This window comes from Limanda limanda, chromosome 7 (genome assembly GCF_963576545.1).
Source record: "Limanda limanda chromosome 7, fLimLim1.1, whole genome shotgun sequence".
Lineage (NCBI taxonomy): Eukaryota > Metazoa > Chordata > Actinopteri > Pleuronectiformes > Pleuronectidae > Limanda > Limanda limanda.
This window is the reverse complement of record NC_083642.1, coordinates 5,521,219-5,536,101: the sequence shown is the minus strand read 5'-3', so window position 1 is coordinate 5,536,101 and position 14,883 is coordinate 5,521,219. Positions and strand designations below refer to the sequence as shown.

General features: G+C 46.9%; 1 protein-coding gene across 1 annotated transcript in view; it reads left to right on the top strand.

The window, feature by feature from the left end:
* Positions 1-1,487: 1,487 nt before the first annotated feature.
* Positions 1,488-14,883, top strand: part of magi3a (membrane associated guanylate kinase, WW and PDZ domain containing 3a) — a 109,317-nt gene continuing 95,921 nt past the window's right edge. The window contains exon 1 of the mRNA XM_061074164.1: positions 1,488-2,345. Within this exon, the coding sequence (XP_060930147.1) occupies positions 2,039-2,345 (307 nt within the window). The 5' untranslated portion in view covers positions 1,488-2,038. The remainder of the gene's footprint in view (positions 2,346-14,883) is intronic.

Sequence of the window (14,883 nt, the reverse complement as noted above, 5' to 3'; positions counted from 1 at the left end):
ACCAAATTGCACAAAGTTATGGATCAGTCCCTTTAAAAATACCTGCTTAATTTTTCCAAGATCCATGAATGAAACTCCATATAAAACCATAAAGAAAGTTATTCCTGGATCCGCCCCCTTGTCTGGGGTATTTAATTGGTTCCTTCTTCATTCCACTGGTAACCAATAAAAACAGGTGAAACCAATAAAAACAAACAATAAAATGTGTGTAAAAGTAAAGTGTGTACATGCAAATTATTGTATTTAAATTACAATACACCACGTTTTGCATCACTTTGTCTTTTGTGAGGAAAACTTTATTGCAACTGTGTGAAACGTGACAGATAAAGAAAATAAACTTGTTGTATTTTTTACCTCTGTTCTACATGTGACCACAAGGGAGATTTAGCTTTATTTATTTAGACAGTAAAAAAACAATAATAACAAGCTTTATTTATGAAGTTTAAAAGGTGATTCACAGACATAACAATAGAAAATACATGCAGTGCATTTACAAGTTTTGGAATAAAGTGTCAGTCTGTGTTACAAACACTAGGGGGCAGGATGGTGCAAGAAATCCAGTCCAGCATCAGCAGAGAGGAGAACTCCACAGTCACGTGGGTTCTCCTGCAGCCTGTTGCACTAACGGTAAAAAATAAATATAATAAAAAAAGTTTTAACAGACCAAACAGACTCAAAACTCAAACTTTCCCCAATTAACAACGAACACTTCCCACGGGGAAAGCTCCGCCTTCCTAAAACACGCCGCCGTGGTGGGAACAGAATCCAGCGCTTCCCAATCCCCTGGAGCCCCGCCTCTCCCTCGTCCTGATTGGTTCAATGCCAGGCTGCAAGGTCCCTCCCCCGGCCTCTGATTGGACAGAACACCCTGCAGCCAGGGAAGCAACACGGAAAAAGATCTGAAAAAGTTATGGAGAGATGCCCGAGCGGATCTGGTCTGTAGCGGGTTGTTGAGTAGTTTCCAGCGGGAGAAGGGAACCAGGAGGCGGGGAAACAGGAGAACCAGGAGCCGGGAGAACCAGGAACCGGGAGAACCAGGAACCAGGAGAACCAGGAGCCGGGGGACCAGGGACCAGGAGCCGGGTTTGTTTTCCCGTTTCCAAGCGCTGAGAGTCGCTGATGTCACCGCGGAGGAGGAGGAGCAGGAGGAGGGCAGGAGGGGAGGAGGAGGAGGAAGAGGAGGACAGGTGCACAGAGTAAAGTTACCTTTTGTAGGAGGAGCAGCAGGAGGAGAGGAGGAGCAGGAGGAGGAGGAGGAGCAGAAGGAGGAGCAGGAGGAGGGCAGGAGAAGAGGAGGAGGAGGACAGGTGCACAGAGTAAAGTTACCTCTGGTAGGAGGAGGAGGAGGAGGAGGAGGAGGAGGAGGAGGAGGAGGAGGAGGAGGAGGAGGAGGAGGAGGAGGAGGAGGACAGGTGCACAGAGTAAAGTTACCACTGGTTGGAGCAGGAGCAGCAGGAGGAGGAGCAGGAGGAGGAGCAGGAGGAGGAGCGACACTCCACAACCACATCTGGGTTTATTTGTGAACATCAGCTGTTGGAAGTTACTGGGGTTTTTCTCAGGACCCGTTTGGAAGTGGGACCCACCGGATCCACTGGCTGCTCCACTACACGGAGGTCTGATAGGAGGAGGTGGAGGAGGAGGCTGCAGCAGCTGGTGGTGGTGTTGTTGTTTGTGAGGACACACAACACAACACAACCCAACACAACCCAGCGGTGCTGAGGGACCGGAGCAGCACTGACGCAGCAGCTCTCTCTCTCATCCCCGCGGACAGGTGATGCTCGCCGGGAGGACGCGTCTTCACCACGGGGGGTCGAACCGGGAAATAACACAATAATAATAATATTTCCTCCTGGTTATGGATTCTAACACACAACCCCGACGCCAACTTCTCCGGTCTGCCATGCTGATTTCCCCGTGCGTCACTGCGCCCTAGGATCCACACACCGGGTCTCGATCCGCAGGACGACCGGTCTGGGACTCGTCTTTTCCGGGGAAGAGGAGGAGGTTGCTGTTGTCTCCCGGGATCCAACAAGGAACCATGTCCAAGACGCTGAAGAAGAAGAAGCACTGGTCCGGCAAAGTGCAGGAGTGCACGGTGTCGTGGGGGGGCTCCGGGGAGCTGGTCTCCGTGGTGGAGGTGCGTGGCGGCGCGGAGCTGGGACACTTCCCGCACCTCGGACACGTCGCTGCGGAGGCGCTGGTGTGTCTCTCCGGGAGGAGTCCGGTCACCGGGGACGTGCTGCTGGAGGTCAACGGGACCCCGGTCAGCGGACTCACACACCGGGACACGCTGGCTGTCGTCCGGCACTTCCGGGAGCCGATCCGCCTGAAGACGGTGAAACCAGGTGAGTCCGGGGGGACAGAGACACATCTGTATGTGGGGGGTTTACTGGGAGATGATGGTGTGACTGGTTCCATGACTGAATGAGGGGACACTTGAGGTTCAGTCCCTCAGGTGTGTGTCTGTGGTGTGTTACTCATGTTGGTTACACTGTCACACTATCTGAACTAATCCTCCTTATATTGATATTGAGCAGATTTAAAATTGAAGACATGTTTTAGGGGTTAAATTTAAGGTTTGGGTTAGAATAAGTCTGCATGTGTCTGTGGCCCAGATTTAACTTGTGTCATTTACAGTCACATTATCAGGATTTGTCTCTTGTCTTTTGTTACAAAAAGCAAATCCACACAATTAAAATTGTTACATTTTGGACATGTTTTAAGGTTCAGGTTTAGATAAGGGTAAATGTCCGGGTTAAGCATGTGGAAACCAGGTGAGTCCGGGGGGACAGAGACACATCTGCATGAGTGGGGGGGTTACTGGGAGAATCACTGGGAGATGATGAGGGGACACTTGAGGTTCAGTCCCTCAGGTGTGTGTCTGTGGTGTGTTACTCATGTTGTTTACACTGTCACACTATCTGAACTAATCCTCCTTATATTGTTATTAAGCAGATTTAAAATTGAAGACATGTTTTAGGGGTTAAAGTTAAGGTTTGGGTTAAGATATGGTTTGGGTTAGAATAAGTCTGCATGTGTCTGTGGCCCTGGTTTAACTTTTGTCATTTGCAGTCACATTATCAGGATTTGTCTCCCTACAAAAAGCAAATCCACACAATTTAAATTGTTATATTTAGGACATGTTTTAAGGTTCAGGTTTAGATAAGGGTAAATGTCCGGGTTAGACAGAGACCCATCTGCATGAGTCGGGTTTACAATGATACTGGGAGATGATGGTGTGACTGGTTCCATGACTGAATGAGGGGACACTTGAGGTTCAGTCCCTCAGGTGTGTGTCTGTGGTGTGTTACTCATGTTGGTTACACTATGGAATGTATCCTTCTTATATTGATATTAAGCAAGGCCCCAAATCATTAAGATTTGAAGTTGAAGACATGTTTTAAGGGGTTAGGTTAAAGTTAAGGTTTGGGTTAAGATATGGTTGGTGTTAGAGAAAGTGTGCATGTCTCTGTGGCCTAGTATTAACATTATTATCAGGACTTGTCTTCCTACAAAAAGCAAATCCACACAATTTAAATTGTTACATTTTGGACATGTTTTAAGGTTTAGGTTTAGATAAGGGTAAATATCCGGGTTAGGCATGAGGGAACTATGGTTAAGCCTCCAGGAAATCAATGTAAGTCAATGCACCCAGTCACATTATGGAGATTTGTCTTCCTCATGGGGACGTAAAGCAAGTCCCCGCCATGTAAATCATGAAAGCTTAGGGCGATGACTTGATTTAAGGTTAAACTATAGATTAGGTGTAGGTTAAGGGGTTAATGTTGAGGGTTTGGCAAGTTGTAACCATGTTTAAGGTAAGAGTAAGTTTACAGGAAATCAATACAAGCCTCCTTAAATCGCTGAGACACCACAGTGTGTTTGTGTGTGTGTGGTCATATTTATATTTAGAAGCATGTCCATTGGTCAGTCTTTTAATCTCCAGCTTCAGCCGGTCTCAACTCTCTCATCCTCCTCTTCATTCATTCATTCATTCATTCATTCATGTGGAGACATACAGTTCCCCTGCTGCTCTCACACTGTGATTCAGCACGCCGGCCCACGCTGCCCAGATGTTCTCACACCGCAACATAACCCATGAATGGCTCGCAGCCCTTTGTCTGAACCCGGCCTGTAATCTTCTTTGAAAGCACGATTATGTTTCCTGTTTGCACTCACACAGTCCTCACATGTACAAGCACATGGAAACTCCATGTAACTCTGTGTTTGTATTAACTCCAGCTCGAGGCTTATTGATTGGATTTGCAATGTTTGCCATTACCTGATTTCCCGAGCTGTGCCAAAACAAAGTCTACCAGTCCTGCTGGGCACTGGGGGGGTGTGTGTGTGTGTCTGTGTGTGTCTGTGTCTGTGTCTGTGTCTGTGTGTGTGTGTGTGTGTGTGTGTGTGTGTGTGTGTGTGTGTGTGTGTGTGTGTGTGTGTGTGTGTGTGTGTGTGTGTGTGTGTGTGTGTGTGTGTGTGTGTGTGTGTGTGTGTGTGTGTGTGTGTGTGTGTGGATGAATTTGATAGAGCCACTGCTGAGTGTGGCACTTTGTGTATACACTTAGCAGGGATTTGTTAATGGCTGCCTTGCAGGGCTCAGTCTGGGTCCATGTCCAAGCTTGCAGCACTGAGCTGAGTCCAAGTCTAATTGAATCAATTAAGACTCGTATCCTTAAATCCCCAGGATGCTGTCCCGGCCTGGTTACACACTCGGACACCTCACAGCTTTGTGGTGGTGTCCCTGCTGTAAGGAAGTTTACCTGTTGATCAGGATTTGAATGGAGGGACTGAATATTAAGGTTTATTTTAAGTTTTGACCTCAAACACTGTGATTCGGGTTCTTGTGTCACAAAAAAACAAAACATTGCAATGTAATCTAGTCTTAGTTCAAGCTTGTTAAAGGTGCATTGTGTCTGTTGTGGTGCCTTTTGTGTTATGTAATGTTGGTTGTACGCTAAGTGAAGCCTGCGCTGCACCTTGACGTGTGCAGGCTGCTGCGAACCGTGGTCTCCTCCCGGGGCCTCCGGTGTGTGTTTGTATCCTTGTCCCTGCTCTCATGATTAATTCATGCTCCATCCATCATTGATGGCCGCGCCGCGCCAAAGATGAGGTGGCCGATGGGGGCGGATCGGATGTTCGCCGACCGCTGTGGATGTAAACTCGCCTTCGCCTGGATGGCTGAGCCTGGAGTGGGGATAAACGCTCCGTCTAGAGGTTACGGTTTCGCCGCCTGTTTTCCACAATATGAGAAACATCCCATCATATCAGAGCAGCCCCCTGTCTTCCCCTTGTTTCCCTCACTGCCTGATTTCTCTTTACTTTATCTTCCCCTTGCAGATGTTTACGCCTTATCACCCCATCTCGCCATTATTCCCTTTTCCCCTACTATCACCAGTAAACTATATATTTCTTCCACCACATATATTATCCTCGAAGTATATTTTGCACAGAATCCCACCTGCAGCTTTTAAATCAAACATGCAGGGTTTTGCGTCTTCGTTGCACTGGAGACTTCTCGATACTTCCCCCTCACACAAGTCGTGACAAAAGCAACAGAAGATTGTCCTGAGTGCTCCTCTGGCTCCGGACCAGCCGTCGGCCTCAGTAAACAGCTCCCACCTTTGCAAGCAGGCAATCGGCAGGATAACCTTGAGGGGACGATTGAGAGGAGAGGCGTAGCGAGCGCAGGTATATTGCAGCTCGGAGGACTGGTGAGTGGGCAGCTCATTGATTAATGCTGCACACAGACCAGGAGCCTGCTTGGTTTTTGCCTCGTGGCGCTTAATGGACGGACTGTTTAGCTCTCAGGTCCCAGATCAGCCGTGATTCACAAATCAGCTCTGTAATGGAAAAAAGGTTCTGAAAGAGATGATGAGGATAATACTGAGCTTTACATTCGAGATCTCTTCAGAGCATGAATACATTTCTGCAGGCAAGGTCAATATTTATTAGTAATACCAATGCTGAATAATGGCTGTAATCACTGAAGGAGTCCCAATGGATTCCTACTGAAGCGATGAAGTGTTTACAGGGTTTTGTTTCACTGGATATATAGCAGCACTGGTGAGAAATCCGCTGCCATGTAATATTTCACACAACCTCACTCCCTTTAAGACCCGAGCAGAGGCTCTGGAAAACGAGCTGCTCCCTCTATTTTTTATTTTTCATTTAGGAAAGGGAATTATGCACAACTCAAAGTACCTGGGACATCTCACTCGGGGCTTTTATTCCAATATACAGACTAAATTATTAAGTTTTCTTGATGCGCCTACATTCACACTCTCTCAGGCCTTTGGTTATTTACATCACACTGCAAGTTTCCCATAATCCCTTCTGACAACCAGCTGAGGGTCTGCTTGAACCTGTTGCGTTCGGCTGTGGTTTGAAACCGAGCAGCCGAGGAAAGCGAGAGTCGGATCCTGTTGTTGTTTTTTAGGGATACACACGTCTTGTTGGGTTTATTCAATGCTTTTTTAATTGTAAAGCACCAAATAATAACATACATTATCTTGAGGCACTTTACATAATGAGGTAGAAACCTAACCGTTCCCACCAGGGCTGCCAACTATCGAGCAATTTATGGATTAAATTCTCAATAAATGAATAAACAAATGTGTCTTATGATTCCCAAATATATCATAAAGCCATATCCTTAAATTACTCTGACATATGACAAAGGAAACGATTCATTCCAAACACCATGTGGCCATTTGTCAGCCTTTGCTCTCCAAACTAGGCTGTATCAGTTTCTCTCCCTCTCAGTGGCGGTGTCACACTGACGTTAATAGTTCATGGGTTTGCCATCAGCGGCTCAGCGGAGCGAGAAGCTCGCAGGCCGCGTTAATGTGGTCCCCCCCCCCCCCAACAGAGCAGTCAGGGCGTCGGTGACAGAGCCGCTCTGAAGCAGCTGAGCGGAGCTGTCAGGATCTCTCTGGCTCTGCGGCTCCGTCTGGTTAATGTAACTTCTGCTCCCAGCATCGCTTTTTTTAATCATATCATGCATCTACAGCGAAGCGCAGGGTTTAGTGTAGCCGTAGCTTGGATAGAGACTTTAAAAAAAACTAAACGTTGGACCACTGCATTGTGTGTTCTGTGTTGCACCATCATCTCATACTCCTCCTGAAGCTCTAAATATGGAGGCCATTTGTATTCCGAGTGCAACTGGGGCATCACTGGAACCCTCCTCCTCCTCCTCCTCCTCCTCCTCCTCCTCCTCCTCCTCCTCCTCCTCCTCCTCCTCCTCCTCCTCTTCTGCGCTCTCGCTCTGCTGCATCCTCTCTTCACGTGAAGGTGTGTGTGCATCTTATAAGCATATGCGTCGCCGTACACCTGACGTGACATCCACCCGTCACCCTCTCCCACCGGCTGCTCTCCCGGCTCATTCCCCAAAACCTGTCACACTTCTCCGCCCTGCCAGCCTGTCAGCGTGAGGGACGGCGGTGTGGGAGCGGACGGGCACGATGAAAGACCCCAGACGGCAGCGGCTGCTCTGAATACCAAAACACAACCCACTCCCCCCTGCTCGTTTTCATCCCTCCGTCCCTCCCTCTTTGTCGTCCCTCCGTCCCTCCCTGGAGCAGCCGTTTCCCTCTCCTCGTCCACTCCAAGTTTACACCTCAGCATCCCTCTGTGTTACCTCCTCCTTTTGGTCCAGTGAAGAAAGACATGATTGTAAGAGGACGGATGAAGACTCAGATCCCTGCGTCACTTCTGCTGTCTTGGAACCAGCAGAGCTCCCAGATCTCTTCTCCCCAGATGTTTGGTTTCCTGACATGTGCCTCCTCATTTGTCCTTGTTAACAGCGTCTGCGGAGCCGCACTGCGGTAATGAACAGGCCCGGCACGGAGATGGCGTTTTCACACGAGCCATGCCTCTTACTGGCAGGCACCATGACTTGGCAGGCATGTTTAGAAGCAGTGGAGATGAGTGTGTGCTGATTCACCGGCTTCTCTCTCTGCTCGCTGAGTGGTGGAGCTGCACCGTCAGCAGCTGCAGAGTCTCCAGGTTGCTGCCGGTGGAAACGGACGGGTTAGTTTCACACACAAACACACACTATCTGAGATTTCTGCCCTCTTCTCTTTAGCATGACTCCTCATGGGTCTCTCTCCAGCAGCAAGCCGTCCCTGCAGCTGTTTATGCCTTCTGAGATACGATGAGGTCAGCTTCTAAACAGAGCAGATACACAAGCCAGACCAGCGCCTGGCACCTCCTCTGTCATGAGGAATGATGACCTCCAACGCTGCGCTACGTAAATAAAACTCATTCTTTTTGTGTTTTGGCCCATTTTCACTGAAAAATACACATTTGTTTAAGCCGACTTTCTATCGTCTGCCTGTGAAGCGCAATTGTCAAGAACGATTCATCTCATCGGCTTGGTACTTGTGTGTTGTCAAGGGCCAAAGGAAGTGCACTGTCCAATTTGGTGTGATTTCATCATGAGACACAACTTTGAATAAACAGACGACCGAATTCACGACAATGTTCACAACTGATTCAGTGCAATGAGTTGAGCTTAACCAAACCTGGGTGAACTTCAGGGTCCAGCAGCAGGTCTTTAATTGCTGTGGCTCGATTACTGAAGGTCACTTTTACAGTTTCAGAAAGAGAAGCTGCAACTTGCATCACCACAAACAGCCTCTTCCAACAGGCAGGTTTGGAAAAGTCACTAATGTACCTAAAAAGTTCTTGCTGCAAAAGGACACGTGCATGAAGTTAAGTTGGAGTAGTTGCTCTTGCAGTTGTCATCTTAAACTTGGCGACAGTAAAAGTTGTTTTGTTAACTCTTACCTGGGTTTTTTCCCTCTTCTTGTCATCCATTAACATTCTGGCTGCTTTGCTGCACTGATACTGATACTGACGTCCTGATAAGGGATTTTTTTCCCCCCCCAGCCTGACAAACAGCGGGAGGGTGAAGCCGGACTGGACTCTGCTGCTATCAGGCAACAAGTGGTTGTAAAGATGATGTGCTTTTAGTAGAAAGGCTCCACCAGCTGAGGACCGTGTGGACTGATAGACCACAGGCGGATTGACTTTGAATTCTGTTCCTTTTCTGTTACCGCGAGGGAAGTGGAGATAGAGTGATGGAAATGAATCAATACACAGGTGCACATGTGGATAGAGGGATAGAGGGGGATAGATTATCTGAAAGTTGATTGAACCCAGCTCCCTCCAGATGCCCACTCCCTGCACTCTGCAGAGAGCCTATTTGGGGACTTTGTTTCTGGCTGGGTCTGTGTGAAGCGTCCCTGTGGTGCTGCTGCAGAGGCAGTAAGAGGAACAGAGAGAAGAGGCAGCTGGCACATCGCTGTCTTGGAATCTTCCCCGCAGAAGGATTCTCTCTTGAAGGATGAACTCGAACGGCAAAGAGAAATAGGGAAGAAAAAGGGAGAGGAGCAGAGGGAGGAATCGGAGATGTAGGAATAGGAGATGTAGGAATAGGACAGAGATGAGAAGGATCGGTAATAGTCTCAGGGCTGTTGTTACCATTAATCACAATAATGGCATCGATTCTCTGTTGTGTCTGTCTGAAGCGATGCTGCCGACTGTTCATCAAGCCAGCGCTGCCTATCTCAGAGTTACCGCACATGCAGTCGGCATTTCCAATCACGTCTGCAAGTCCGTGTGAGCTGACTGCGTATGTGCGTGCAAGCATGTGTGATAATGAAGAATTAAGGCCCATCGGAATTGGTTTCACTTCTGCCATTTGAGGCCAAACACAATCACAGAGAGAGAGAGAGAGAGTTTCCTTCTCTGCACTTTAAGAAGCTGCCAGAGAATCTTCCCGGTAATTTAGTCTTCCCTGACTCTGTCTCTTTTCTCTGGCAATGAAGGAAGATGTTTTGACTCCTCCTTGGATCCGTTCTGGTGCAGATCTGAGGGGTTCGTTTTGCAGGTTGTGGCGATAAGACGAAGACAAATTGCCCGTCTGCGGAGTGTGTTCATACGTCTGATCCTCCGGTTGGGATCATCCGTTACACTCTGGGTAATAAATCAGTCGAGAAGACTCAATCCCAGCGTTCAGTCTCCCGGTTGGTCGGCTGTGGTGCTTGACACTTGGCCACGTTCCAGCGCTGATGAGCCTTCGTCGATACTCCTTCTGCCGGCGCGGCCCACTCAGCTGTTTAGCCGAGGTACTCCACCTCGAAGAATCGATTTCAGCCCACTCTCCTGGTGCCTGTGACATCATCTCATATCAAACGGATATGAAGCCCACCACCCTCCTAACACACCCTCACAATAACCACCTACTCAGCCAGCTGCTGCTGTGGCCCCATCTGCTCCCAGAGCTGCCGCGCTGCTGCCAGAACTCATGAGAACGGTGAGGGGAGGAGAGCATTTCATATTCAACCAGTGAAGCTTCCTCATTCCTTTTTCATATCTTCTCTTGTCCTGGTCCTAGTTAATGGTTTGTAACCCATTTAGATCTAGTGTGCTGAAAGAAACACCCTCTAAAACTTAAGTATTAAACCTGAGGGTTTCGTCCTGATGCGGGACGCTAGAAGCAGCCATTTTCTCCCTGTGTTACTAATGCACCGTGTGTCCTCCCTCCGCCCTCCGTGCTGAGATGTCCTGCTCTGATGAGACGACGTTCCTCATTAGAATTCATGGACGTCGGGAGCTCGGCCCGGCCAATTTAGCTTGCTTCGCTCCTGAGCTTCCCTAACAGGTTATCGATCGGGTCCAATCTCACCCCTGTTAAGTCAGCTGACACTTCCAGAGCCGCTGCATGTGCCCAAGGGGCCGGATCTGTGTGAGGAGTGTAGGACACACCGGGCGCATGTCCTGCTTACGGTGTATTTGACTTGCTTTTATTCATGATGTTTCGCGTCTGCATGGGGGGCGGGGGGGTGTGTGGTGCGCTCACGGTGACCGCTGATTGGATTTGTTGTGACAGGCCTCCCTTCTCAGTATTCAGCTCGTGAAGACTTCTTTTTTTTCTTTCTTATTTTCTGCTAATAAGCCGATCCCACGTTCCTGTCCGTGAAATGAGAGGAGGACTTGAACTTCCTGCACTCGTGTTTGGTTATCAGGTGTGTTTTACATGTCAAAACAAACACACACACACACACAGACTGACACATTTGCCACGGGCGCTTGCAGGTGCCGACCTGTCGCCGACTCTCTTGAGGTCTTCGAGCAAATTGACTCAAGAGATCACATGCACAATGCTCAGTGTGTAGAGCGAGCAGCAGGAAGTTGTCGCTCTGCGGCTCTGACGTTGAACCGATGCAGCTGCTGAAGTCACTGGAGCCGTCGTACAGCAGCCAAGGCAGATCGTTTGGATATCTTCAGATTCGATGCTCTGCTGCAGATAGAGTCAGCCCTTTGTCCGGTGCTCATTAAGCAGACAGGTTTGCAGAGGGTCGAGCATCCTCACCTGTTTCTCGGGTTGTGAGAAGGTCATGTTGTGTTTATTTAGGGCAACATTTTTTTGTATATTCCCCATCACCTTTGCCAGTGGTGGGAAGTAACGAAGTAGAAATACTTTGTTACTGTACTTAAGTAGATTTTTCACATATCTGTACTTTACTTGAGTATTTATTTTCCTGAAGACCTTTTACTTTTACTCGTTACATTTAATCAAAAATATCTGTACTTTCTACTTCTCTCTCTCTCTCTCTCTCTCTCTCTCTCTCTCTCTCTCTCTCTCTCTCTCTCTCTCTCTCTCTCTCTCTCTCTCTGTCTCTCTCTCTCTCTCTCTCTCTCATATCTAGGGTTCAAAATTTGTAAAATTATACATTATAAACATTATATTCATATTGTTGTTATAATTTTTCAGTCAGTTGAGATAAATCTTGAGGAGAAAACATTTTGGGTTGTTTTGTGTCTGTATAGGACTACTATAAAAAACACTTTGCATTTTTAATTTTGGTACTTGTACTTTTACTTTTGATACTTAAGTACATTTCAACACCAGATACTTTTGATACTTAAGTACTTTTAATATGAGCGACTTAAAGACTTTTACTCAAGTCATTTTCTGACGGGTGACTTTTACTTTTACCGAAGTCACTTTCAGGTAAGATATCTGTACTTTTACTCAAGTATGGCTTTCAAGTACTTTATACACCACTGACCTTTGCACCCTCGTGCACCCTGGCAGCCGAATGAGTTCTGTACGTTTGTATTTCCTCTCCTCACGATCGCCTTCGGCAGTTTGTTGTTGCCTCCGTCAAGTAGGTTATGTTTTCACCCTTGTGCCTTTGTTGGTCAGCAGGATGACACAAAAACTACAGAGCAGATTTCTGTAAAACTTGTCGGAATGATGGAGATTAATTTTGAACCAGATCTGGACAAACGGACGGATTCAGGAGTTTACTTTTCACTTTGTTTATCACCTACCTACCTTCCCAGGGAATAATGAATGGATCTTGATTGGCACCTATATTTACACGAGTCCAAATAAATCTAAATACAAATATATCAGGTTTAAATGTTCGGGGGGTGTCGGGCCCTGCTGGGATTCTACTGGGTTCCAGTTGGCAAATCTATTTCTTGTGTATGATACAACACAAATAACAACATCCGTTTTGGTATCTCGTGGTAAAATTCCTTCATGCGTGTTGCATTACAGGAAATATTTAATAGTAAAACAAAAAGCTCAATTGATATGGAGTTGGTACTATTTAAATATTTGTATTGATAATGAATTAGTTATATAAATATTAAACTTGGTGCACTTACTTCAGTTTGTGCCTCAGTACTTTCTGAACAGTTTCAGCAACAAAACAGAGATAAAACTGATTTGATCATTTTCACCGTCTCATCTCTAGTTTCAGCTGCTTCAGCTTCAGGAAGAACTATTACTGAAGTTTTACAATCCAATCACTGGACAACATTTTACTCCATAATAACAGTTGTATGAAATAATGAGTTGAGTACGGTTTCCTGATTGGAAACGTTCCCTGATACCTCTTTGACGAACACGTCCCGCGGGAGGTCCCTCCTCACTGTTTATCTGGGAATGGGGATCATCTGTGGAATGCAGTTATTTCGGTTTTGTTGAGCACAGTGTGAACGGCTCTGAAGTTCCTCCAGTGTATTGTTACCAACAGGTGCTTGTTCTGGCTCAAGTTTCACATTGTCTCCCTGTGGCCTCTCACGGTGAAACCTTCAAACAGTTGCTTCTGTCGTCAGGTCCTTTGGTCGTTATCTCGTCTCTGTTCATAAAAAGATCCAACAAAAGAATACGCTTCACTTCTTCACAGTCAGAATCACACAGAGGAGGATCAATATCATCACAACATCAAATGTGTTGTTAGAAGATGTCTCTTTAATCCGAGGGTCTTTAATCTTTATTCTCAAAGACGTCGGTTTCGTCCCTCAGGTGCAGCCGTCTTTGGTCCAGACACGTGTGTTTGTGTGTGTGTGTGTGTGTTTGTGTGTGTGTACACTGCCTTTCTTTTATACAATTCATCAAAACCTCATCAAGCATCATTCAAGGCCCATCATTTGTATTCCAGTCATTCATCGTGTCTCTGGCACATGTCCTGTAAATGAAAAGTGGTTTCAAGGTGGCGCGGCAGTGAGGCCTCTTCACTTATTACGATTCCAGCCGAGCCATCGCACTGACAATCACTCTGGAGAGGTTGTAGTCACAGGGACTGGAAGATTCAGTCAGTGCACAGGAATGTGGTCCCACTGGTTGTTTTAATGTAGATGCACAACCTGTTTCCTCCTCAAGAATGAGGAGTGTTAAACCCTTTGGAATGTTCCCGTGTTAAAAGGCCTTTTTAAATTGAATCTCCAATGTCTTCACTCCACAGATTAATTATTAAACTGATGAACCCTCGGTCCTTTTGGAGATCCAATAACTGACCACAACCCACATCGGCCGAGGACAAAGATGAAAACTTGAGTCCGAGATTTACCAAATCCTAACTTGAAAGCCCTCAAATTTGTTTTTGGAGATGGAGGTTGCGTTGAGCTGGTTCGGTGAGGTCTCACCCTGGTTTCATGAAATCAGACTTCCTCTTAAATTGGTCCAGGGCTTAGCAGGGCTGTGATAGTAGGGTGGGGGGGGGGGGGCACTGCTGCTGTCTGTGTGCCCAGGCTGCCTCCGAGACCCCGTGTCTCCTCATGAGCTGGCAGTGGAGCTCACACCGATTCAACACCTCCGCTGACGGGCGGCTGAGAAGCAAACACACATGCAGGCTCAGGCATCGCACGCACACACGCACACAAACACACACGTTTGCACACGTGATGAATACAGTTCAGATTCTTCCTGACAGCCACCCACCCGCTCACTGACCTGCCTGACCCCTCACAGCAGTTTAGCACGAGACGGCTCCAGACTGGACATATGGGGGTGAGAAGAAATAGATCCTCTTGTCATGAGACACGCACGCCGACTTGTTTTCAATGCTGAACACACAATGTGCGGTGTCACGTGAGATGAATGTTTTATGCCCATGTATGGGACTGGTGCTCGTTCTGCAAATATAACTCAGTGGTGTCTGGGAAATGAACTTGTTGCCTCTGGAGGATTAAAAAGGGCAGAAAATCCATTTTTTTCTCTGCAGTTATTTCCTATTTTGGACGCAGCAAAGGGATGAAATTACAGATTCTTTAAATAGTGGTTTCATGGTCTCTAGTAGAGACAGGTTGTAGGTTTTGTCGTGTTTTGTTGTGTTTTGTTGTGTGTCATACTAAAACTGTATTTGCATTGCACCTTCCAAAACACAGCTACAAGGTTCTTTACAGGGAAAACTGAAACACAGAGAAGTAAGAAAACTGATTTTACAGATCAGAATATAAAATGAAGCATTTTGGAAATTATTAGAATAGTAATTAAGATAAGGTTCAGGATTATAATGAAAAAACGTTGTAAAGTAAAAGTTCCCATATCTTGAGAAATTCACATTTCGAAAATGATGT